The 26290-nt window shown below is 33.4% G+C and overlaps 1 protein-coding gene across 3 annotated transcripts in view; it reads right to left on the reverse strand.

Moving 5' to 3' along the window:
* Nucleotides 1-26290, reverse strand: part of LOC124534837 (protein fem-1 homolog CG6966) — a 97481-nt gene that overhangs the window by 9893 nt on the left and 61298 nt on the right. For 2 of the 3 annotated variants that reach the window (XM_047110865.1, XM_047110866.1), the window contains 3 exons: nt 7569-7728; nt 4370-4570; nt 2655-2873 (listed from right to left, as the gene is read on the reverse strand). In XM_047110865.1, coding sequence (XP_046966821.1) covers nt 2655-2873; nt 4370-4570; nt 7569-7728 — 580 coding nt within the window. Of the gene's footprint in view, nt 1-2654; nt 2874-4369; nt 4571-7568; nt 7729-18610; nt 18811-23299; nt 23438-26290 lie in introns of those variants that run through there. The other variant, XM_047110864.1, reaches the window with a different exon arrangement.

Consider the following 26290-nt stretch of genomic DNA (forward strand, 5'->3'; position numbering starts at 1 on the left):
TGATGTACCCCCTTTTAATTATATCATAAATTTTGTTTACACCGGTCTGGCGAACGGTGTATTCTTTCAAACCACATCAACTAATTTATTCGTCAGTGGCGCCTAATTTTCAACCTTATATTTTGGATTAGTAAACATTGAATTTTCAAGCTTGCCTTTTATCCCAAGTGACCCACGCTGAGTCTAGCTGGCATAATTTTATATAATAGTCATTGTAAGAAGTAACATAAGTAACTAGTAAATTAAGTAATTGGTTGTTTATAATATTATGTTACTGTGCATTAAAAATTTTATAACCTAATATTGTTTCTTTAACCCCACACCACCAGAAAGGTAACAGAGGAGACAAAAAAATACTACCAATAATAATACAATATAAAATGCAACCATTTATAAAAGGTTAAGAATTAAAAACAATATCATAGCAATCGGAATATTTTGTGCCAAATTTTCCAATACTTATAAAGGAATTAAGATAGAAATTAATATTAAATTGACAGTAAGGTTAACTAAATACTACTTGGTGGGAGTGTTTTGTGCAAATCAGTCCGGGTAGGTACCACTCACTCATCAGATATTCTACCACCAAACTACAGTACTTGGTATTGTTGTGTTGCGGTTTGAAGGATGAGTGAGGCAGTATAACTATGTATAACCGTCTATGAGCGGTGGTGACCACTGACCACCAGGTGGCCCATATGCTCGTCCGCCAACTAATAGCATAAAAAAACAGTTGAATCCACGAATACGGCCGAGTGGGATTATCTTCGAGACAAAAAATCCTCATAAACATAAAACCTCATATCCATAACTTTAACCCTATTATGGGTAAAAAGATTAGTTTGAGGTCTAAGATCACTTCGCACCAATTTACATCAACATTGGTTTAGACGTCAAAGCGTAACAGACCGGCAGACAATTCATGACATTGATTTCCAAGTTAAACTAAAAGTGAAACTAATTATAACGGATGAATCGCGTATATTAATTATTTTTAAACATCCCGACGTTTCGAGCACTTTGCAGTGTTCGTGGTCACGGGTAGACTACCCGTGACCACGAACACGCGATTCATCCGTTATAATTAGTTTTATTTAAATGTGTAATAATCGCGAAAATTTAAGACAACATTAAACTAAAAGTGTCTATAAGCGAAAATATATATGAATAAAATTAGTAAATATTATGTACATTATACATATTTAAAAAAATAAACATTATTTTGTCATTTCTTATTTATTTTATTTATCTTTTTTGGGGCAATGTGGATATGTTCTGCCACAGAATCTACGTTAACTAAGTTATATGTATTGCTCAATGTAAAGTGAACTGTAAGGTTCTTTATGAGTAATGAAGTTCTTTTACAGGAAATTATTAATGTTTTTGTAGATTTAAACATATCTGCACAACACGGACCAATTATGCGCCAATGACTCCGAAAAAGTTGAATACATGCACTTTAATCTAAGGCCGTCGGTGTCATAAAAGCCGTATAAAGAATTATCATCAAGTGGGTAGTCGGCCGTGATAGGCCAAATCCTCTTTCTCGCAAGATGCGTTGCGCCGATACCAAATATTTTTACCTTGGAACAAAGACTAACAAATGATGTTAACTTTTTTTTAAACGTATTTGTCTATTGCGCTTTCGAATCCAGATATTTGGCGAATGTGATCTAGTACACTTAGGTGTAACACTTCAACGCTCATTACAGTTTCACTATTCTGTCGGAGTAAGAAAAGGGTCTTCACCTTAAGATATAATTTCGTGTGCTCACTATAAGCGATAATCTGCTTTATCGATCGAGAATGACATATTGCGTCGCAATGATTTGATGTTTAGATTCAAAAGACACTAAGAGCTTAAGACTTGATAAAGGAATGAATTTGAAAACTGACGAAGGTTTTCTTACTCTGACTGTACCTACATATGTTTTGTGTCTAAACACATATGTATTAATGCTTTATTCGTATTTAATTATATTTAGCGCACGTCATTTTAACATCGTTACTCTTTTTTTTTAAATAAGCAATTCTCTACGTATTATTAAAATTTTATCATTTTTTTGGGTATTATTTTGAATTGATTTGAAAAGTATTTTCTGCCTAAAAGGGACTTGAATCCATTTAAATTTGAAGAATCACCTGAGTACATCCTCTAAAGGTTATATATACATATGTATATAAATTATATTGTACGGGTTGTTATTGATTCGAATTTTAAATACAAATTGTTTGGTATTTAGGATTGAAGTATTTTTTTTTATTTTTAACTTTATTAAATGTCTGTATGTTTTTATTTCCAGACAGCATCGCGAAAACTACTTGAAAGCTTATGGATTGATTAATTTACTTGGTGGTAGGGCTTTGTGCAAGCCCGTCCGGGTAGGTACCACCCACTTATCAGTTATTCTACCGCCAAATAACAGTACTCAGTATTTTTGTGTTCCGGTTTGAAGGGTGAGTGAGCCAGTGTAACTACAGACACAAGGGACATAACATCTTAGTTCCCAAGGTTGGTGACACATTGACGATGTAAGGAAAAGTTAATATTTCTTACAGCTTCAATGCCTATGGGTGATGGTGGCCACTTACCATCAGGTGGGGGATATGCACGTCCGCCAACCTATACCATAAAAAAAATTCACATTACTCACCATAAGAATCGACATCCATTGTTGCACCGTGACCTAAGAGCATTTTGAGTATATGCAGAGATCCGCTCTCGGCGCAGTCGTGCAGGGCTGTGTTGCCTTTCACGCTCTTCCTGTTCACGTCGGCGTTTAGGGAGAGGAGGTACTTCGCTATGTGGATATGGCCCTTGTAACAGGCTATCATGAGGCACGTGTGGCCGTGTCGATTCGCTATTTCTATATCTGAAAAGGCACAATACATATAATAAGTATACAGTCATTGATAAGTGAGCTGAGATGCGTGACCGATGATTGTGAGTTCAAACCCAGGCAGGCATTACTATATATATGCTTAATTTGTGTTTATAATTCATCTCGTGCTCGGCGATGAAGGAAAACATCGTGAGGAAACCTGCATGTGTCTTATTTCATTGAAATTCTGCCACATGTGCATTCCACCAACCCGCATTGGAAAGTTTGGTGGAATATGTTCCAAACCCTCTCCTTAATGGAAGAGGAGGCCTTATCCCAGCAGTGGGAAATTTACAGGCTTTTACTTACTACTTTACTACTACTTACTTACTTACATTGATAAGTACTATCAATTACAACTATATGTATACTTAAATATATATAAAATGAGAGCGTCTATTTTTAATATTAAAATAAAATTTCCTAAATGCATACATATACCATAATTATTATTTTTTTACAATTTTTGCCTGTTTCTACCGTCTATTCTTTGGAACAGCAGGATCGGTTTTGATATGACTTTGACAGGCATATAGCCGATGTAGTAAGGAGTAACTTAGGCTTACTTTTACTTTAGATTTATATATAAAATAAATGTAAAGTCACGCTACAATGTCCAAATAACTTAAATTGAAATGCGGACAAAGTCGTTGGCACAACTAGTTATTAAATATGCCATAATGGCTAGAACTAGTGATTCAGGACCGAAACTTACGGGCTCTCGCCGGAAAAGCCTTTTTCATTTCAGTTTATAATTCATGCATATTTATAATTCGGCAGTGAAAAATCACATAGTAGAATGAGCTTCGGACCTATCCCTCAAAAGGGCAGGCCTTCGCTTGGCTCTTAGTCATTTACACTCATATCTACCATAATTAAGGTTTTATATGAAGCCAGCTGATTTATCATTATCAGTAAGAGCGTTCAGTAAATTCACGATAGAGGAAACCAAGAACAAAAAATTCCTTATCGCTTTTTTTTAATTACAACCTGTAGTAACACATAAAGTAAAGAGTGTTCGTGCGTGTTTACATGCTTTTAGGTATAGCTCGATCTAACTACAGTTATATAGGTATATAACTGTAGTTAGATCGAGGAGTCGAGATGGCCCAGTGGTTAGAACGCGTGCATCTTAACCGATGATTGCGGGTTCAAACCCAGGCAAGCACCGCTGATTCATGTGCTTAATTTGTCTTTATAATTCATCTCGTGCTCAGCGGTGAAGGAAATCATCGTAAGGAAACCTGTATGTGACAAATTTCATAGAAATTCTGCCACATGTGTATTCCACCAACCCGCATTGGAACAGTGTGGTGGAATATGTTCCAAAAACCTTCTCCTCAAAGGGAGAGGAGGCCTTTAGCCCTCAAATCTTAACAAATCTCGATGAGACATTAATGTACCAATTTATTTGTATTTGGTAAGAGATTTATTGAACTTCAATTGAATCATTTGTAACTAATAAAGAGTTATATTATTTAGCTTACCTGCGCCATTCTCGACTAGGAACTTAACGATAACAAAGTGTCCGTCGAAGCACGCTGCCCGGAGCGGCGTGCTGTGCGTGCGGGTCGTGGAGTTGACATTCGCGCCAGCGCGAACCAGCAGCCGCACCAACGGGAGGTGTCCCGCCGCGGCCGCGCACCAGAGGGGCGGAGCGCCCTCTATCGTCTCACCGTCGAACGTTACTAACGGGGAGAAACGAATCGTTAAACCAGCCGAGATTGCGGGTTCAAAGCCAGGCGAGCACTGAACATTCATGTGATTAATTCGTGTTTATAATTCATCTCCTGCTGAGCGATAAAGATTAACATCGTGAGGTAACCTGCATGTGTCTAATTTCATAGAAACTCTGCTACTGAAACAGTATGTTGGAATAACAGTATATTGGCAGGAGCTGGATGCGAGTAGCCCAAGAACGATCTCAGTGGCGTGCAATGGAAGAGGCCTATGTCCAGCAGTGGACGGAAATGGGCTGACGGATGGATGGATGGATGGATGGATGTTGGAATATGTTCCAAACCTTCTCCTCAAGGAGGAGGCAATCAAAAATCTAAAGGCTGTTATTTTTGTTTTTGTAAAATACGAATAAAATTTATCTCCAATTTGAGATGTTTAGTCTTACATACTATTATAAATACGAAAGTCGGTTCGATTGTTACGCTTCTAGGTCGTAATTACTGAACCGATTATGATAAAATTATACATTTACATTGTCTAGAATACAAAAACCGATAAAGAGGAAAACAACCAACGGATTTATCGGCGGTTTAGTAATAAACTAGAATAATTACAGTTAATTAGTAACGGTTGACATAAATCGGAGATTAAAAGGATTTCCTGTACATTTAAAAAACAACGTATACGACATTAATACCTAAATATTTTAATACTTTCTAAATTAAATGTGTAAAAGTTGTTTCGTATTTCAACACACTCAATCAGCTGATGCTAATAAAATTTGGCATAGAAATTGATTATGTCTCGGTATAAAACGCAATAACGTATAGTACGACACAACTTAGATGTAGCATCGGCAATTTCAATAAAACCGATTACTGTCTATTTATACAACCAATAGAAATAGTTCCATAACGCGCCATTCGTCGCTATAGAATCTCGCTTGTCATCGAAATGTCAAATTGACGAAAATATTAGGTCATATGATATTACACGTTATTAAGTTTGTATTAAGATCATATTCACATAAGACATAAATATTGATAATTTGTGAGAGTATACTCAATTCGGATGTGATCGGTTTTACGAATTAAATAAATAAATATGAGACAACATCACATACATTACTCTGATCCCAATGTAAGTAGCTGAAGCTCTTGTGTTATGGAAAATCAGAAGTAACGACGGTACCACAAACACCCAGACCCAAGACAACGTAGAAAACTTATGGTAATCTACATCGACTCGGCCGGTAATCGAACCCGGGACCTCAGAGTGGCGTACCCATGAAAACCGGTGTACACACCACTCGACCATGGAGGTCGTCAGTCAATTTTGCCGTTGCCACATCTTAGTTGCGTCTTACCATAAGTACTTTTTAACGATCAATGGCATCACTCATACTTATTATACACTGTACGAACAGTTTTAATATTTAAGTATGTTAACTTTACACAAATTATTGACCAAACCAAGTTATCCTTAAATTGCGGAATTTATTCTTATTTAAAAAACTTAATTTCACAACACATGATAACATAAGAGAAAAACAAAATATTAGATAAATAGTGCGCAAAGGCGGTCTTATCGCTTAAAGCGATCTCTCACAGACAACCTTTGGTGAATATTTAACACGAAATCAAAAAATACTTTATTCATGATCCTCTATAGTATTGCCTCAAAAATAAATACAGAAACCGACTTGAAATGGACCAGACCTTAGAATAAAACTTTCATCAGTTTCCGCGAACTTGGATTCTTTAGTTAAAAGTAAGCAACAGCTACACTCTTCGCACTAAATTTTATTTTTTTGACTAAATAGACGATACCAAAATATTTTATATTCCTAGCTTTAATAAAACATTTCTACTATTAATAAATGTGTATTATTTAACCTTAATGGAACCAGCTTGGGTTTAAAAGTATTCAGTGGGTCCCGACGGGGCTGTGGGAAAATTACCGGGCCATGATACAATAAACTTTGGGAAACACTGCTCCATACTATTGAACATAGACGAGAAATACTGATATACAGACCTGTCAAAACAGACTAAACCACAGATCTGTCAAAATACATTACACAAGACATTGTTTACATAAGAATCCGTAGGTACCGATAAGTGCAAAAAACACAATATAAAGAGAATACACGTAGGTATTATAGCTATCGGAGTAGGTAAATTTAAAACGCAGGCAGGTAGGCTGGCATCTCGCCAATACGTTGACGCAATGGGAAAGCGAATGCGGACGTTTAAAAACAATTACAGTTACGATCTCCGAGAAAATACTCTCCGTCCGTTCATTCAGCTGCCAATCGGGAAGGAAAGGTTAATTTATATTATAATTAGACTAAATTCGTCAATTAAAAAAAAAAAAAATGCAGACGAATTGATAACCTCCTCCTTTTTGAAGTCGGTTGAAAAAAGGTTTTATATGCGTGTACTCCAACACGTATTCCATGGAAAGCCGCGTAAGAATAAAGGGTATACTTGTCACTTCAATGCTAAGCTTTGAATTTTAGTTACTAATAAATAAGACCAATATACTAAAATCTGCTACAAAACGTGCTATAAATATTTCCGTATAAATTTTATATGTACTGGTATCTGGTATCGTCATATGGTATCGTAGTTATGATGCATTACAAAAAAAACTCATTCTTTTGTTTAATGTATCTACATATATGTGTACACACATTTCTATTATATTTACTGTTCTGCTATTAGCTGCAAAAGTATTTGCAATATTTTAAATAGATCAATTATTAATAATAATAAATAGTATAAGTAATAAAAGAACCCAATCATATGTTCTATTTTATAATACAATAGCATACTTCTATGAAGTATATGTTAACACGTTTGCTTATTATTACAATAATAAAAAAACACATATAAAATAACATTGCATGTTATCTTTTGAATTTTTGAAAATCGAATTCTTCATCGTTTTCATTCGTATTATTTAAATTTGGAATGTAAATTGTTGCCATATATAAAAAATTACCTGATCCGGGTTGTTCGATGTCTGCTTTACAACGTTCTATGAGATATTCCGCGACATCGTAGTGGCCGTTCCTGCAGGCGATCACAAGTGGCGTCGCTCCCGTCGTCTTAGCACCCACTAACATGCTTAGCTCATCAGAGCGCCAACTGTGTAGGTACATCTGGAAAAGAAGAGTTCTATCATTAAAAAAATAAATTAAATGCCAGCTATTTGTTTGTATGGATTTAATTTAAATAATGTTATTCGACTGAATTATTAATATGCTTGATTTCTGTTTATAATTCATCTCGTGCTCGGCTGTGACGGAAAACATCATAGGGAAACCTGTATGTGTCTGATTTCATAGAAATTCTGCCACACGTGTATTCAACCAAACCGCATTGGAACAGCATGGTGGATTATGTTCCAAACCTTCTCCTCAAATGGATTCATTAGCTCAGCAGTGGGAAATTTACAGGCTGTCGTTGTTGAAATTTCTATACCGAAAATATAATACCCACCCACATAAGTCATCAAACCAAAATAATCATTTCAATTTGGAAACATTCCGATCGTTATAAAATTATAACTCGATGCAATTTCATCGATGGACTTTCCGAATCGGTAAACCGCAAGACTATTGCAACAGCTACCTAGAAACTACGAGACATGCATCGTGTAACAACGTTACGAAACGTCGCCAGCATTAAAAATGATAACGCCATCCGGTAGCAACGCATGCACGCTCCCAGAACCTTGACCCTTCGAGTTCATTTACCGCTAACCGACACTACTAACCGTAAATTGAAAGTAAAAAAAAACAATTAAAACGTGCAAAATAAAACCAAATGAGTACAACTTTAGTTTAGAAATTTATGTTCGCTGCAAAAGCAGATTCAAAATCAAAATATACTTTACTCAATTAGGCTTTTACAAGCACTTTTGAAAACGTCATTTAACAACTTTTTTTTATATTAAGTGAAGCTACCACCGGTTCGGAATGTAAATTCTACCGAGAAGAACCGGCAAGAAACTCAGTAGTTACTCTTTTTCAAACATTTAAAAAAACAGTCATGTTACTTAATAACAATTATATAGGCATGTAACCAGAGAAGGTTATCCAACCATAGCAGGAAAAAACCCAAATAAACTTTATTTGACAGCAAATTGACGCGATATGATTGGTCGAGAGCTTGATTAATCTTGATAATGATATTTACTAAGGATTTGCGAATGAATAGCGTTTTGAATGTCGACGAAACATGGATCGGAAATTCGGAAGTAAAATTAACGTGGAAATAAATAAAGTGCATTAGTGTTGTTTTATAAGTAAAGGGATTTTTTTTATGGTATTGGTTGGCGGACGAACATATGGTACGCTGATGATGACGCTGTAAGAAATATTAACTATTCCTTACATCGTCAATGTGCCACCAAACTTTGGAACTAAGATGTTATGTCCCTTGTGCCTGTAGTTACACTGACTCACTCACCCTTCAGACCGGAACACAACAATACTGAGTACTGTTATTTGGCGGTAGAATAACTGATGAGTGGGTGTTACCTACCCAGACGGGCTTGCACAAAGCCCTACCACAAAGTATAGTTAGGTATACTAACCATGAACTCTTATTCGTGCACAATATAGCTCAGTTATTAGCAAATCGCATGAAATATATAAATCAAAATCAAAATAAACTTTATTCAAGTAGGCTTTACAAGCACTTTTGAATCGCCATTTTACAATTAAGTGAAGCTACCACCGGTTCGGAAAGTAGATTCTACCGAGAAGAACCGACAAGAAACTCAGTAGTTACTCTTTTTTAACATTTAAAAAATACAAAGTCATGTTAATTGAATACAATTATTTAAATTAATATATCCTGCTTGGAAATCAACAGGTATTAACTCCACGCTTTTTTATCATCTATAAAATCTTGTATCGAATAATATGCTTTTTCTACCAATGTATTTTTTACAAACGATTTGAATTTACTAAACGGCAAAATTAAAAATGTCTGCGGAATTTTATTATAGAAACGGATACCTTGCCCCACGAAGGATTTATTGAGTGTTTATCTTATTTTCATACTTCCATTGGAATATGAGTTAGAGCTGAATTCAGCTCTCATCACAGAACTCAAGACATTGTATCGTGAACTATAACAGTTCTTCTTAATCGTAAATGCGTCATACGACGAAATGATAAACGTATTAAGGAAAATATAAATTAAAACAAATTTAAATAAAGAATCCTATAAAAATAAAAATCAAATCGAAACGCTCTGTTTACGAAAAATACGTATGCGAGATGTTGTTCGGACATGTTTCCATGCAGCTGCCCATTAATTTGAATAAATACAATTACGTTTTGATTTTATTCATTCGTCTAGACAGAGTTGCGCTTCAATTACAACAAAGAATAAGGCCAAATTTTACATTCGTGTGTGAAATAACGCACATATGTATGTACATATGTATGTGTAACATATATTGCTTTATATAAGTACACTGCAACTCGTTATAGTGTGCGTGCTCTGTGATACTAGCTGTATAAATTTTAATAAATGATCAGACTATATTTTACTAGCGGCCTGTCCCGGCTCTGCATATAAGTTTTTTTTAAATATTTTTACCTTTTATTTATGTACTTTTTGTTTGCTTTTTACGACATGTTTAACAATTGTCATTAAATTTTACGTATTTATACAAAACCTTAATAAATTATATACCTAAACCTTCCTTATGTATCCCTCTATCTATTAGTGAAAACTGCATTAAAATCCGTGTAGTAGTTTTGGAGTTTATCACGAACATACAGACAGACAGACACGACTAGGGGATTAAATGTCAACACAACTATATTTGAGGTAGTTAGAAATTTACTTGTTAAAAACAGAATGATAACATTCCTATAACCGTATTTTTGCGTATGGAATTTCTTCACGACAAATCTTTTCAAATAATACTATTCACGGAATTTAATTTATTTGGATACATAACCTAGAAATGAATTCAGCGCTATCAATGTCAACATATTGTGTAACTATCAACACACTAGCTAAACTACTATATAATGCCGAGACTCTTAAGTTGGAGGAAAATTCGGTAAAATTAAATAAAAAATAATTACACGCGTTAGTGTTTTTGCGAAAACTAAAGGAGGACATTGAACCGTACAGATGCGGAAATGGTATACGCATATATAAACTGTTTGAAATATTAACTATACGATAAGGCTCAAGATTGGCTCACTCACCCTTCAAACTAATACTCTATTGCAGTTTGACGTTACAACTACATCTCTTAATAGACTTGGTTGGTATTTTTATTTGGTGTTAGGGCGTTGGGCAATATCTAGGTACCATCCACTCATCATATACAACAACAGCCTGTAAATTTCCTAATGCTAGGCTAAGGCCTCCTCTCCTTTGAGGAAAAGGTATTTTAACATATTTCACCACGCTGTTTCAATGCAGGTTGGTGGAATACACACGTGGCAGAACCTGCATGTGTCTATGAAATCAGACACATGCAGGCTTCCTCACGATGTTTTCCTTCACCGACGGGCACGAGATAAATTATAAACACAAATCATCACATATATATTTTAACGTAAAGCATCATTACTTAGTTCTTGTGTTCCGGTTTGATAGGTGAATGAGCTTGTGTTACAGGCATACGGGTCATAACATCTCAGTTAGTCACCCAAGGTTAGTGGCACATTGTTAATATGAGAAATGTTTAATATTTCTTTCAGTACCAACATCAGTGGTGACTTTTTACCATCAGATGACCCATATGCGAGTCCGCCTACATCATCATCATCATTACATAGTATAAAACAAAGTCGCTTACCGCTGTCTGTCCCTATGTATGCTTAGATCTTTAAACTTACGCAACAGATTTTGATGCGGTTTCTTTTAATAGATAAGAATAATTCGAGAGGATGCTTTTTGTATATAATACATTGACAATATTGTTAAGAAACACTGATAATTTTAGAAGTTTCTAATGTGATGTCGTAAATAAACAAATTCTATCGTATATTTAGTATCAGCATTGCACCCGAGCAAAACCGGAGCGGGTCGTTAGTATATGATACATATTTGTCGACGAAATAAACCCGCAGTTATATTAACAAAAGTAATGACCTATCGATATATGTATAAAAGTGAAATCGGTAATGTAACAGCGGTCGTTCGGTGCGCTAGCCGTGCCGTGGCGTAACGGTTGCGACACACACACACTCCGGTCTATCGAAACTGGACATTCTAACAATAACTCCATTCAAAACAGTGTTTAGGTTTTTTTTACATGTGCAATATGATTAAAAATTAATTTAAACATATTCAAGAACCGAGATGACCCAGTGTTTAGAACACCAAGCCAAGCACCACTGAATTATCATGCGCTTAATTTGTATTTATAATTCATCTCGTGTTCGGTGGTGAAGGAAAACATAGCAAGGATACCTGCACGTGACTTATTTTAACGAAATTCGGCCACACGTGTAACCAACCCGCATTGGAGCAGCGTAGTGTAATATGCTTAAACCTTTCCTCAAAAGGGAGAAGAGGCCTTAGCAAAATAGTAGGAAATTTACAAGCTGTTAATGATGATAATGACATATTTAAATTTCGAATACGTGATGCTGACAGTCACGGTGGACACTCACAAGCGTGACTGCGTGCGACCTCTTATAGTTCTTGTGTGCGCAACATTTTATTCCATCACAGATCATAATGGCCGGTAATCCCACACAATCGAAAAGAGTTCAGACGCAGTCAAAACCACTTTACCTTCCAAAACATGAAAACACAACCAGCTTCTAAAAATGTCTGACTAAGAATATCTTGACCGGAAATCTCTATGACTTTACTGACTCGACTCAAGGTTTGAGCCTTCAGACGTATAACACATACGGGGGAATTCTTACATGTAACTCTTGTATAAACACATGACGAACCGTAACATTCTGACAATATAAATATAAATATGAGACAACATCACATACATTACTCTGATCCCAATGTAAGTAGCTGAAGCGCTTGTGTTATGGAAATCAGAAGTAACGACGGTACCACAAACACCCAGACCAAAGACAACATAGAAAACTAATGGTAATCTACATCGACTCGGCCGAGAATCGAACTCGGAACCTCAGAGTGGCGTACCCATGAAAACCGGTGTACACACCACTCGACCACGGAGGTCGTCATCTGACAAGATTGTGACTTAACTTGTTTAATAGCTATCAATTAATATCTCTAAAAAAACATCACACTATTACGTACCATGGCAATAAATTATCCATACACCGTATGACTAGCTTATATATACCTATATATACATTTTAAATTTGTTGAGTTCATTTGTAATTATATAACATTTTAAATTAACATGGTTATTTTTATTACATTATATACTTATTATTATTATATAAGTAGTTGTGAGATGACGTCTGACAGACAAGTATAGAAGGAGAACACATGCTAAGCTGTCCCCAAATAAAATTGGGATAAGAGCAGGATGATGTTGATTATTTTTATTATTACAGTTATTTAAAACAAGTGAACAAGACATTCTTAGATAATGTCGAAATATCGAACACCATCAAATTAAAATAAAAAATCATGTTAAATATCCCGTATTAAATAACTGTAATTATTCACAACTATAACATAGTTAAAATTTAATTTGAATATAAGATTTTATATTATTAATAATATCTCATTTAAATAAAACTAATTATAACGGATGAATCGCGTATATTAATTATTTTTAAACATCCCGACGTTTCGAGCACTTTGCAGTGTTCGTGGTCACGGGTAGACTAAGATGACATTTGTCTATTTGAAGAACAAAGGAAATATTATTAACAACTACCGCCAACGATTTCTCAATTGATATCTTGAGTAACGTTCCGGTTGCACGCAGAAGGCACTAACTGTATCTTTAGGTCTTGCAGTCTGTTGGATTTGGGATTTTAAATTTTTAATAAGTGGATCCCAGGTGTTAGAAAGTCTCCAACCATCTTCTCTATTGAAGTTCGGATGTTTTTGAATTTCAATTTTTGACATCAAAAATAGGCGTTCTTCTAAGTCTGCAGTCTGTGAACATGCTCTGGATAAACCTAACCATTTTATCCGATTTGATAAACCACAGATCCTCGCTAGAGAACACAGATTCATTCCTAGAATGATACGCGAGGCTATTGAAATTCAAAAACATCCGAACTTCAATAGAGAAGATGGTTGGAGACTTTCTAACACCTGGGATCCACTTATTAAAAATTTAAAATCCCAAATCCAACAGACTGCAAGACCTAAAGATACAGTTAGTGCCTTCTGCGTGCAACCGGAACGTTACTCAAGATATCAATTGAGAAATCGTTGGCGGTAGTTGTTAATAATATTTCCTTTGTTCTTCAAATAGACAAATGTCATCTTAGTCTACCCGTGACCACGAACACTGCAAAGTGCTCGAAACGTCGGGATGTTTAAAAATAATTAATATACGCGATTCATCCGTTATAATTAGTTTTATTTAAATGTGTAATAATCGCGAAAATTTAAGACAACATTATAATAATATCTCTATGGCATGACAAAAAATGAGTTACGTTTTTTAAGAATATTAGTCATTAATCTCATTATCATACTTTCGTAGAAGTAATTTTTGCTCGTAAAAAAACATATATTTAATTCATTATAATTTTACTTCATTCATGCCTCAAAAATTAAAAAAAAATGTAAGTAGAAAATTCTATAACTTGAATAATTATATTAAAGTCTTCATACTCCCACTATACAATTTTAATATAATTTCTGTTTTGTCATAATAAGTACTATTTTTAAAAACCTATTTTCTTTTCATAAGCGTCTAAGAATTGCCAGACGTTGGGTCTATCTTCTGTGTATATTCATAATATAAAGACATATAATAATAATCATCCCGCGTAAAACATATTACTAACTTATTAACAAAGAGTCAACTCTTAGACTATAGGGTATATTATTATATCCATGAATATATCCATATATATACTATAGGGTAGGAGCAAACTAAACCATACCGTGTTCTTTTAAATCCGAATGAACTTGGACATGCCCCTTAGTAAAAACAGAGTGACTTACAACGATATTACTTTTACGCCGACGATTGAATACTTTCACCAAATAAAAGATATTGAATTCTATATAACTAAGCCAAAAGATTTACATAACATTTTAAGTTCATAACACATTTTATTCATACTAATTATATACCGACGTAACAGTATATGTTATGACTTTAATAAAATATTAAATAAAATAAAAAAATATATATTATCATTAAAATGAATTTAGAATCAGTGACGCTATCAAGAAACAATCCGGATTGATGACCTCCTTCTCGAAGTGGATTACAATCAGCATAATTAACTCATTAATTAATTAGAACCTCTTCATTTTACATAATCGGTTAAAAAATTAAAGTAAAAAAAAAAACATTCAGAAGGCACCAGTGTAAAAAAATTCGAATGTTGTCATGTAATCAAACCAGGTAGGATGATGAGACTACAACAACAACAGCCTGTACATTCCCACTGCTGGGCTAAAGGCCTTCTCTCCCTTTGAGGAGAAGGTTTGCAACATATTCCACCACGCTGTTCCAATGCGGGTTGGTGGAATACACATGTGGCAGAATTTCTATGAAATATGTCACATATGAAATGTGTCTCTTCTCAGGAGACTATTACTACAAAATAAAATGTTAAAACCTCCCAACTAATGAAGATCAATAAGATCTTCTTTCTCCAGGAATCAGATTACGAATTTTCTAAAGCAATACAATCAAAACAACGGTCACAGAGGCTTATTCATCGGCTCGTTTCGCTGAGAACTCTGTGTCGCACATATTAATTCTTAAAAATATTTCGATTCTAAAAACTCGACAACCGGAATTCAAAAAAGATTTATCGCAGACAACCTGTATCACCGTTTTCGCAAATAAATTATTGTTTTTTTTTGTGACATACGTTTTTTTTTGGTGAACAGACGAGTACAAATTATAACTAGTTTCGATTTGAATGCATACACGTGCCTACTCAACAGTTTTGGCTGGAAAAACTTAGTCCTTCAATTGATACGAATATTTTTAATAAACAATTCATATCTTTAATATTCAAATATTCGTATAAAATACTTCTCATATATTAAACAGTATGAATTTCGTGTTCTACTCGGATCCACAAACCAGAGACGTCAGCGGCGTGCGCGATCCGTCTGAACTCTGTACGACCAAATTTTTTACTTAATACGCCGAAATGTATGACATAATATGTATGTATGTAACTGTTACGCGCCGTCTACTAGCATGTAGTACCAAAACTTGTTTCCAAAACGTTTTTAGGTCAAATTAACAATTTAAATTTTTCTATTCGCACAAGTTATATGTTTTTCGAAATGTATCGGAGATCACGGGGGTCTCCATCTGAAGGTCGATTAATTAATACACGCCAAGTTCAAGAACACGTAGTTAATTCAACGAGTCGACTAACAATAGAATAATTAGAAAAACGAAACAATCGCGTTTCCGAAGTCGAAAGACGTATGAAAATCGTTTTCCAGGTCACTGTCATAACGGAAACAAACGGCTAATTACTCACCGAACGAAACAGCTAACGGCATTGTTTGACGCATGTAACTATCTATGATAAACCATTAGCCTCGTTGTTTGAAATATTCCAATGATCGAAAGTACTCGAGTCATTTATCATAATGTCTTGTTTATATATAATTAAAAATCGTTCAATTACGAATCGAACTTGAGTTAATAGGATTCCGTACAGAATTAGGATTTTTATTTAGGTTTCCTTTAAATTATATTACAGGCGGTATATTAACATTTTAGTTGTATTTCTGAGAAATTGCGATGTTCAAGTTTTTCAACTTGATTTACTAAAAACTTATTTTTGAAATGATAAAATTTAACTCACGTCACATCAAAATTATTTATTTATAATACATGTTCGTGCCAATCATGTTATCCAATAACAAAGGTTTGTATACCATACAAATACCTTTGTAATATTTTTCCTCCAATCAAAAAGTAGAGTACTAATAATGAATAAACTTCTTCTATTGGATGTACGAATCCCTATACAGTGCCGTTTGTAAATATTTACAACCTAATTTGACTCAGATCTGAGAACACACCAACTTTAGATTCAAAAATAATAAATTTTATAATTAAATATTAAAACCATCTCATAATCAAGCACGACGATATAAAATATTAATATTAAAGTTGTTAAATACAAACAAAGGACATTGTACAATAAATTAGATTAATAATAGATATCAATTAAAAAAGGGAATACATTTTACGAATACATAATAAAAAAAACGATGTTCTATATTTAAAATTAACAATCGTTGCGTGGTAGAACAATTTAAAAAAAAAACACAGATACTACCTAAAATGATCACAATATTTAGTAACACGTAACACTTCTTTGTTGCTCCTGTCAACGTTCCGGCGACACTAATCCAAAACTCCAGAATTATGGACAATAAAATGTTTAAGACAATGAGTCCTCGGGAATTGTTTCACAATGGGTATTGTCATGTAGGGCAAACGTTGGGCATGTTTAACAAACGCAATGTATAAATTTCGTAACTGTGCCAACTGTTGTAACAGGTTCAATGATGATGTGCAACAGAGTAAAAAAATATATATAATTCGAATAAACTTTTTTACTTGACAAGTAACTTTTTTCCATAAAAAAAATATTTTTCGTTTTTTTTTAAATTTACAATGGAAGGTAGAACCTTATTCAGTGACAGGCAATGATTAAATATAATTTTGTATTAATCCTCCTTTGAGTAACTTAATATATAATGAAAATATAATTTACGATTATGACAGAAATAAAAATGTGGCGTTAACATAAAATCGTGTATGAAATTTAAAAACATATTGATCAAGATTTTTAATTTTTAATAATAAGGTAACCAACGGATAATAGTTAGACTTAATTTAATATTACTTACTATTAATGTCTATTCGTGTATTAATGACATAAATTATAAAAAAAATACTCTTTTATAATTTTGCTATATTGTAAAACTTTTGAAATGGAAATCCCCTACTGTTTTTGAAATTAGTAATAGCAACAAAAATAATAAAACAATTGTAACATTGTACCTACATTTTTAGTGTACTAATTCTGTTTGCTTGTATTTTTTAGTTGCGTGTATGACCGGCGTTAATTTCGAAGATTGCAATAGATCGTGAAACATACGATTGGCGTTAAGAGCAAATGGTGTCAATGAACCAACCAGTGACGTAGTCGAACGGCCTCTAAATGTAAAACGGTGACATTTTTGAAACATCCTACTGCGTAAATGCGTAAAATTTTTGTTCAGGAAATAAGATCTTTTATAATAAAAACTGTAAAAAGTAAAAATAAAATTACATTGATATTATAAACCTTTGGTTTTTATTGTAAATGATTAAAGTAAATGTTTCGAACGTAATATAATATTATCATCTTATAAGATTTTAAATTAACATGGTTATTTTTATTATTAAATTTATTGATTTGTCGTAAATATCGAAATTTGCTTGAAAACATGGTAAACATCCCGAAATCAACAACTTTAATTATAATCTTATTTTATGGAATGATAAAATTTGCATGACTTATGTAAATAATAAACTTAAATAGCATTACCGCATAAAATTCAAGATTACAAGAGCGTTTTGAAGTGCATTAACTACTATTATAAATAGAAAAAAATTATGTCTGCAAGTATAAAATCACGTAATTCTTCACATCAAACTTCTCAATTTAAAAAAAAAAACTTAATATATGTTTTTTTTTTTAATTTTAATTTATACTTTAAGATACGCCTTTTCGATTCGTGTACACCTACTTTAGATACCACACTTATTATTGTCAATATCATTTTTTGACACTTCTAGATTGTTTTTATTTTCATAGAATGAAAGTATCCATATTCACCGAATGGCATTTGGATACACATACTATCTTAACGTATTACGAGGGTTACCTTTTTAAGTCTTCGTATCAGCCGTCTTTGTCTCCTCAGGAGAGTCTTCCCGCAGTGACGCAGTCTTTCGATCCACTGGCACCTCACGGGCACCAAGTCAATCAGATCCCACACACCCGCTGACATTGTCACATCACATTTCACCAACATACACTTTACACTAATTAGTTATTCGAACTTTGAATGTCGAGTCAGTTGCACTGAGAAACCATAAAACTTACTGTAAATATTTTATCAACTAATGCTTGGCGTATCCAATAAATCGTTTTCAATTTATAATTTTTGTTTCTGTGGACGAATTGTGTTGTTCAAACACTTACTACGTTTATAGAACACATTATGTTAGCAAAACACGGCAAACATTTTCCTGTTTATGTCATATCAACCAATCTTCAATATCAACATTCGTCTTTATATACTTTTTTCGTTATTTATTTAATGATAAATATAATACTTTGAAATATAAATGATTAACATTCCTATATATTTATGAAAATTGAAATGCGGTTGTATTCTATTCGAGAAGACAATACTGGCTAGTGTACATACATATAATCATATTTTCTTTTTTTTGGTCAAAGAAACGTCACTACGAAAAAAATAATCGCGTAGATATACTTTTAATTTAAGTTCATTCGTTTCAAGTATTTGTATTTACGATTCACAAAGTCTGCCTTTGTAAGGCTTCATTTTAACTGAGACCATATCAATGCCGCGTTAATTTCGTCTGTCGTTGCTGAGATACAATAAAAATATATTAGGTATATATATACAATTAAAATTAAGATAATATCTTAATTGCCTGGGTTAAATAGAAACACTAAAATAAATACGGAAAAACGGTATAAACAATTAAATCTAATTTAATTTTCGTTTTTTTTTTTTTATATTAAGCTCTTTGATCAAATCAAATCAAAGTATACTTCATTCAAGTGGGCTTTTACAAGCACTTTTGAATCATCATTTCACAATTAAGTGAAGCTACCACCGGTTCGGAAAGTCGATTCTACCGAGAAGAACCGGCGGCAAGAAACTCAGTAGTTACTCTTTTTCTAACATTTAAAAAATACAATCATATTAGTTAAATACAATTATATATGTATGTAATTTATCCTGCCTGGAAGTCAACAGGTTACCATTACCTATAGACATTGGCCCTGTATATAATTCTAACCAATTCCTTCATAACCAATGCGCCACCAACGTTGGACATGGAGACATCATGTCCTCTGTGGATGTAGTTACTCTGGGTCGCTCACCCTTCATACCACGACACAATAATACTAAATATTGCTAGTTGGCGCTAGGGCATATATAGAGTGGGTACTATATTCCCAGACGTTTTGCACAAAGACTGAGCAAACTCAATCAATTTATAACCTTTGTTAAATTAAAGAATTATTTCTCTCTTTCTAACATTTTCGATTTAACATTCGAAAGAAGCAGACAAAACATATTTTCACTAATAATTTCCTGCACAATATTTACCAACTGGTCAGTTATGTTTTTGCTGTACACGGTTTCTGCTTCAAACCTTTGATTGTAATGTACAATATTTGTTATTTTTTTTATTAATAATTGAGCAAGGATACGGTTTCTAAATCTGTGAAAAATAAGTTAAATACCAAAAAAAAAGAAGAGAATAAGCTGTAAAAAACTGAGAACATTAATTACTAGTCGTCTTATATTTACGTACAAAAACAAATTAATAACCATAATACGTACGATCATCGCTATTTTACGTAAATAATAATTCAATAAAAACGAACATACGATATAATAAAAATGTATTTACTTAAAAGCAGAACGTCATATTTATTTTTCACTTCAATGTTACGAAGACACGAAATACAAGTTTACTTTTAATATTTATCTTAAACAAGCTACCGTACATACGGATTCAAAGTCGTTGTGCGCCCTTCGTGACCTAGAGGTAACATTTATTTTTTTATTAATTTATAGACAGACTGTCTACTGAGCCGAGCTATCCCATAAGTAGTCAACATCGTCCAACGACTATCCCTTTTAACGAGAATACGTTGCCAAGATTGGGTTCATTAGACATAGTTCTTTATGCCTCAAACGGAACACAAGTGTAGTGGGTATTACGTTGGGCAGTATCTATACCATTAGGGTGTCTGAAACAAATATCCTTTCCTTTAAAAGTGAATGATGGTTTATGTCAATTTCCTTTTTGGATTCGTATCTTATTAAATAATTATTGACGACAATCTCTAAGTATTTGATTATACAATCGATACTTGGAATAAATAACGGCCACGTTAGTGTAGTGACTAGTCATTTTCTAGGTATTCTAGATCATAGAATTTGAATCCAGAGCCAAAGAAAGAAGCTGCCCCACCCCTATTCATCGCAAACCTTCTATGTGCCTATTCCTCGTGTCATCGAACTACAAAAGTAAGAATCCTCTTACTCAGAGATTTTATCTGTATTTGTACAAAAATATCTTCAAAGTTGGATGATCCTCGTTGAGCATGACCATTCACATTGAATCGGTTGAAAAATGTTTGTAAACAATGCACAGGTCCTCACAATCTCGCCGATCTTAAGAGATAAATTATAGTGTTTTCATTTATTTTAGTTTTATAAGTATAGGTGTGTTTATATTATCCTTACAAAAAGTATCCTCAATTATTTGTACTTAATTCGATCCTACTTTTTTATTCGGTATCATTATACCGATTGCGTGGAAATAAACTGGATGTAAGATACACTCTATTTACGACTATTGTATAAATAAATATTGGACAACATCACATACATTACTCTGATCCCAAAGTAAGTAGCTAAAGTACTTGTGTTATGAAAAACCCAAAGTAACGAAGGTACCACTTACACCCAGACTAAAGACAACATAGAAAACTAATGAACATTTTCTGCATCGACACGGCAGGGAATCGAACCCGGAACATCGGAATGGCGTACCCATGAAAACCGGCATTCACCCTACTCGACCACAGAAGTCGTCTTTTAATTACGTATTAAAATAATCAAAATCGTTTGTAATCCGTTATAAAGCATATATAATATATAAAGCTGAGGTTGGTTTATTTTTATCCGTTATGTCATTGAAATATACATAGTCGTTGACACAGCCTGAAGACATAAAATTGTTTACAAAAAACAAATTAAAGAGCCAACATATGACGGGCTTCAATGCCTATATATAATATATACAAATTACCGGTTATATCAACGCTTATGAATGTCATCTTATACATAACATTGTTATATAAGAAATCCGTGTCAATATTACCAGTTATTTCCGTTTGTTTCGAGGGCAATTAAAATTAAGAATAATTTAAAATATTCATGAATTTCTAAGATCTTAAAATTTAGGTAAGTTCGGCTATCGATTCAAATTATTGATTCAAAGATACAAAAAATGAAATACAATTTATAATTTTTTAAAATTTTAGCATTCAGTACTGTAATCACGTTTTATCAATGATATACTTTAAATATGAAGTTTGACATGGTCCGACCTGGTGGTAGGCGGTCCCGTCTCATATGTAGTTTCTTGTACCTGCAACTTTGTGAGACTAAATTTTATTTAACATGAAGACCTTACTGGTGCACGAATGTACATTCTAGTTAGAAAAACCGACAGTGAATTCAGCAGTTACTCTACATAGTAGAATTAATGACGACTTCCGTGGTACGCCACTCTGAGGTCCCGGGTTCGATACCCAGCCGAGTCGATGTAGATTACCCTTAGTTTTCTATGTTGTCTTGGGTCTGGGTGTTTGTGGTACCGTCGTTACTTCTGATTTCCATAACACAAGTGCTTCAGCTACTTATTGTACATTGGGATCAGAGTAATGTATGTGATGTTGTCTCATATTTATTTATTTATTTATTTATAATGACGACTCTGAGTGTCACCCAGACCGTTTACACCCAAAACCACAAGCACCTTATTGTTTATTCAATGTATCATTTATAATTTCATTATATTATTCTCTGTGTTCGACCACACATGAAGGTCACACGCGAAAGAAACCACAAGAATCACTAAGTACTAATACAGTGAATAGATAAAGTATAGTACTGATATAAACATAAGTATTTTTACGACTTTCAAACACAGCTCACTAACAAAGCAAATATTAAAAAAAAAAAAAACATTAAATTGGTAATTTAAATTTAGAAGCAAAATGCCACTGAAATCAAAAGAAATATTATCTCGTACTTAAAATCAGATACATTATTAGTATATCTTTATTTGACCTCGATTTGAATACATTAAGTAATACCTAACAACAAAAGATTTGATTCCAACAACAATAGATCAAACAAACTGTTTATTTCCGTATAACATTCTGATAGGTCATTGTTTAACTCTTCGTTTTGTTATGATCGATACGAGCCGGTTTAACCTACACCTCTCACTCTTACGCATTAAATTACTGGTTCTAGTTACAGAAATATTTTTCTACAACTAAATATAGAATTAAAATGCCAGTAAACGTCTGTTCGAAGCTCTGATTACACTTTGTTACACAAAACACTATATTTTCATTTCGATTGTAAACAATAATAAATTGAAAACTATTTGTGATAAAGGGTGTTGATAAAGCATAAACAAACAGCGTCATTTAGATAAATACTCAATTTTATAACAACTATTTCAAAGATTTAATTCTAAATAATTAATTGAAAATGAACCTGATTAATATAATAACACATAAGCTATACGGGACGCCACACAACACAATTTCGCAACTATCGTGTTTAATAACGAAACGCAGGCTTTAAGCGATACCGGCGCGCGCGCACGACTTGCCGCGGTCAGATCGACTGCACCACTGCAAGTGGGGAGATCTTTCACTGCGGTTACACAAGATGAATTACGTAATTAAACTTTTGCCTTTCCAACTGCAGTTGAGCGTGTAGCAACTTTTGACCAGCTAGCTGAGGTTTAATATTCATCGGAAGAAATAATTTGTTCCGCCTTTGTGAGTATTACGAGAATATCGATTATGATAATATTGTGTCTGTGCGATTTATAAATGCGATTCCATTGTTTAGAATCGTAGCATTATCATTATAGTTAGACATAAACAAAAAAATGATTGTTCCTTTTTTAAATAAATCATCGCAAAATGGACGCCTTACTTTTACAACAATATTGAAGTAAAATAAAATTTGAAAAAATTGTAAAAAAACGAGAAAAATAGTGTTTTTGTACACCTTTTAATGTTTACTTTTTGATTTAGGATACGCGATTCGCACGAGTTCTTCGTAAAATGTTACACATGCATCTTTATGGAATTTCCATGACGTAGTAATATTTGTACGACGAATAAAATCTTTATTTATTTTTTAATACGACGAGGTGTTATGACTAATCGATTCATTTTTGGAAGGCCAAATGTCAAATAAACATTTTTAGACGTTACATACGCGGATATATCAAAGTGCCTATGTAAATATTAATTTCATCAACAACAACATGAAAATTATGATTAATACTTAATTCTGCTTATTTTTGCAGGTTATAGAGGTTAGGTATTAAGATGCTCTCACGGGGGTCATGTATATATATATAATATATAATGATTAAGGCCGTGCTCGAATGAATGAATGAATTATGCTGGATGGAAATGTTCTCTTTTTGCTGAATTGTCATGTGCGTATTCTGAGTGTATACGATGGCTCATTTGTAGCCAGGTACGAGTTTGGGGCGCACTCGAAGAAAACTTCGTGCCAAGTAAAAGAATTTAGAAATAAAATTTGTATAATCGTGGGGTCGTCAGTACGATTTCCAAGGACCGATAACAAAGACCGGGGGACAATTCTACTAACATATAACGTTCATAACCGTTGTGACACGTTCCCGATTGTATTCTAATCGAACTTGAACTATTGTTCACAAAAATAAAACTGAACTTAACATAGTTGAGGAAAAAGTATTTTTATCGGTTATGACATAACATGAAATCAATAAAACTTTCACAGAACCGCAACTAGATCGTTGTGTCAATGGAACAGGAAAATGGCCGAGCGGCAACGAAAACCTTAGGCTAAGAATATGATAGTAGAATTGGCGCCATTGCTACACCATTGGTGGCCTGCCCTACCGCCAGATGACGCAGCCGAGGCCATTAGGGGCAAAGAGCACACACACCGAAAAAAAAAAAATTCCAATTTTAAAATATTACTTAATGACTACTTCAAATGATAATCACATAAAATCTTAATAGATTTATTTTATGAAAAATGACACAAATATAATTTATTAATCGTGATAATGACACGAATTCATACAATTTTCTCGATCGATATTCCATTCGAGTTAAAACAATATTGTTTCATATCGTTTTACGTTTAACGCGATAGTGATCGACGGCCATCGAAATGAAATTCCATCACGCGCATGCGTGCGAGCGAAAATCAGTCACGAAGCGTTTAAGACACAAATACTATATTATTATCTAGATTATTTAAACTAAAGTATAGGTACGCTAGATATACAATAATATATTTAATAAGGGAACAGAACATAACTACCAATTAAAGCTGTAATATATACAGTTTTGAGGTTAAACGAATTTGTTTGGCCTCTTTTAATTATCCTTGTTTTATTTAAATCATGTTGCCTATTAAATCTAGTTTATCACTTCTTGACCTTTGAAAATCAAATGATTTGCGTGGAGGCCAATGCTTAAAATGGAATTTTTGATTGAAATTCTTATATTACATAAGACTGCCCTCGATGATGGATGGCACTCATATTTATTTCCAAAACGGCGGAACGTATATTTCGAGAATCACAAATAATAGTTTGCTTTAAACCAATACTCACTATTGTGGACTGATTCAAAGTATTTCATTCGAATACAAAATATATATCAAACCAAATCATTAATATAATTGAAATTATTAATAATAATCATTAAAATAAGTAAAATTAAATGCAGTAAAATCCGTAAAAGTAGGTACATATCTTGTTGGGAAGTTTATATAAAGGTTTTAGATTGACAATATTCATTAATTAGAGGTATTTATACTTTTTCTTGATATTTGAAAATTCGTTATAAAGAGGTTGTTCGCAATGTAAAGGCATATTTTACATTGACTCTTATTGACAATACAAGGGGATTATGAAGAATTTGTTAAATCAAAGAATTCGTTATATTGAGGTACGTTATATTAAGGTTTTTGACGAAATAGAAAATGTCAACTTTGACGAAGCATGACAACATATGGTATGTTAGTAGGTATTTCTCCATACACATATATATTTTAGAAATATATATGTAACCTCCCTAATCACCCGCTGGACGGCAAATCCAATCTTACTAGAGTAAGAGAGAGTTCAAGTACAGGAACAGTTTCTGAGAAATTACTGATTGATGATGAGAAGAAATCAATGGAAAAACCTTAATAAAACTACTGGCCATAACCGAGAATTCAATCTTGGAAACGAGATGGCCCAGTGGTTAGACCGCGTTTAAATTATCCGATGATTGCGGGTTCGAATCCATGCAAGCAAAACTGAATTTTCATGTGCTTAGTTTGTGTTTATAATTCATTCCGTAATCGGCGGTAGAGAAAATAATCGCGAAGAAACCAAACTACAAAGAAATTCAGCCACATGTTAATCCAGAAACTCTTCTCAAAGGGAGAGGAGGTGTTAGCCCAGCAGTGGGAAAT

Source organism: Vanessa cardui, chromosome 13 (genome assembly GCF_905220365.1).
Source record: "Vanessa cardui chromosome 13, ilVanCard2.1, whole genome shotgun sequence".
Lineage (NCBI taxonomy): Eukaryota > Metazoa > Arthropoda > Insecta > Lepidoptera > Nymphalidae > Vanessa > Vanessa cardui.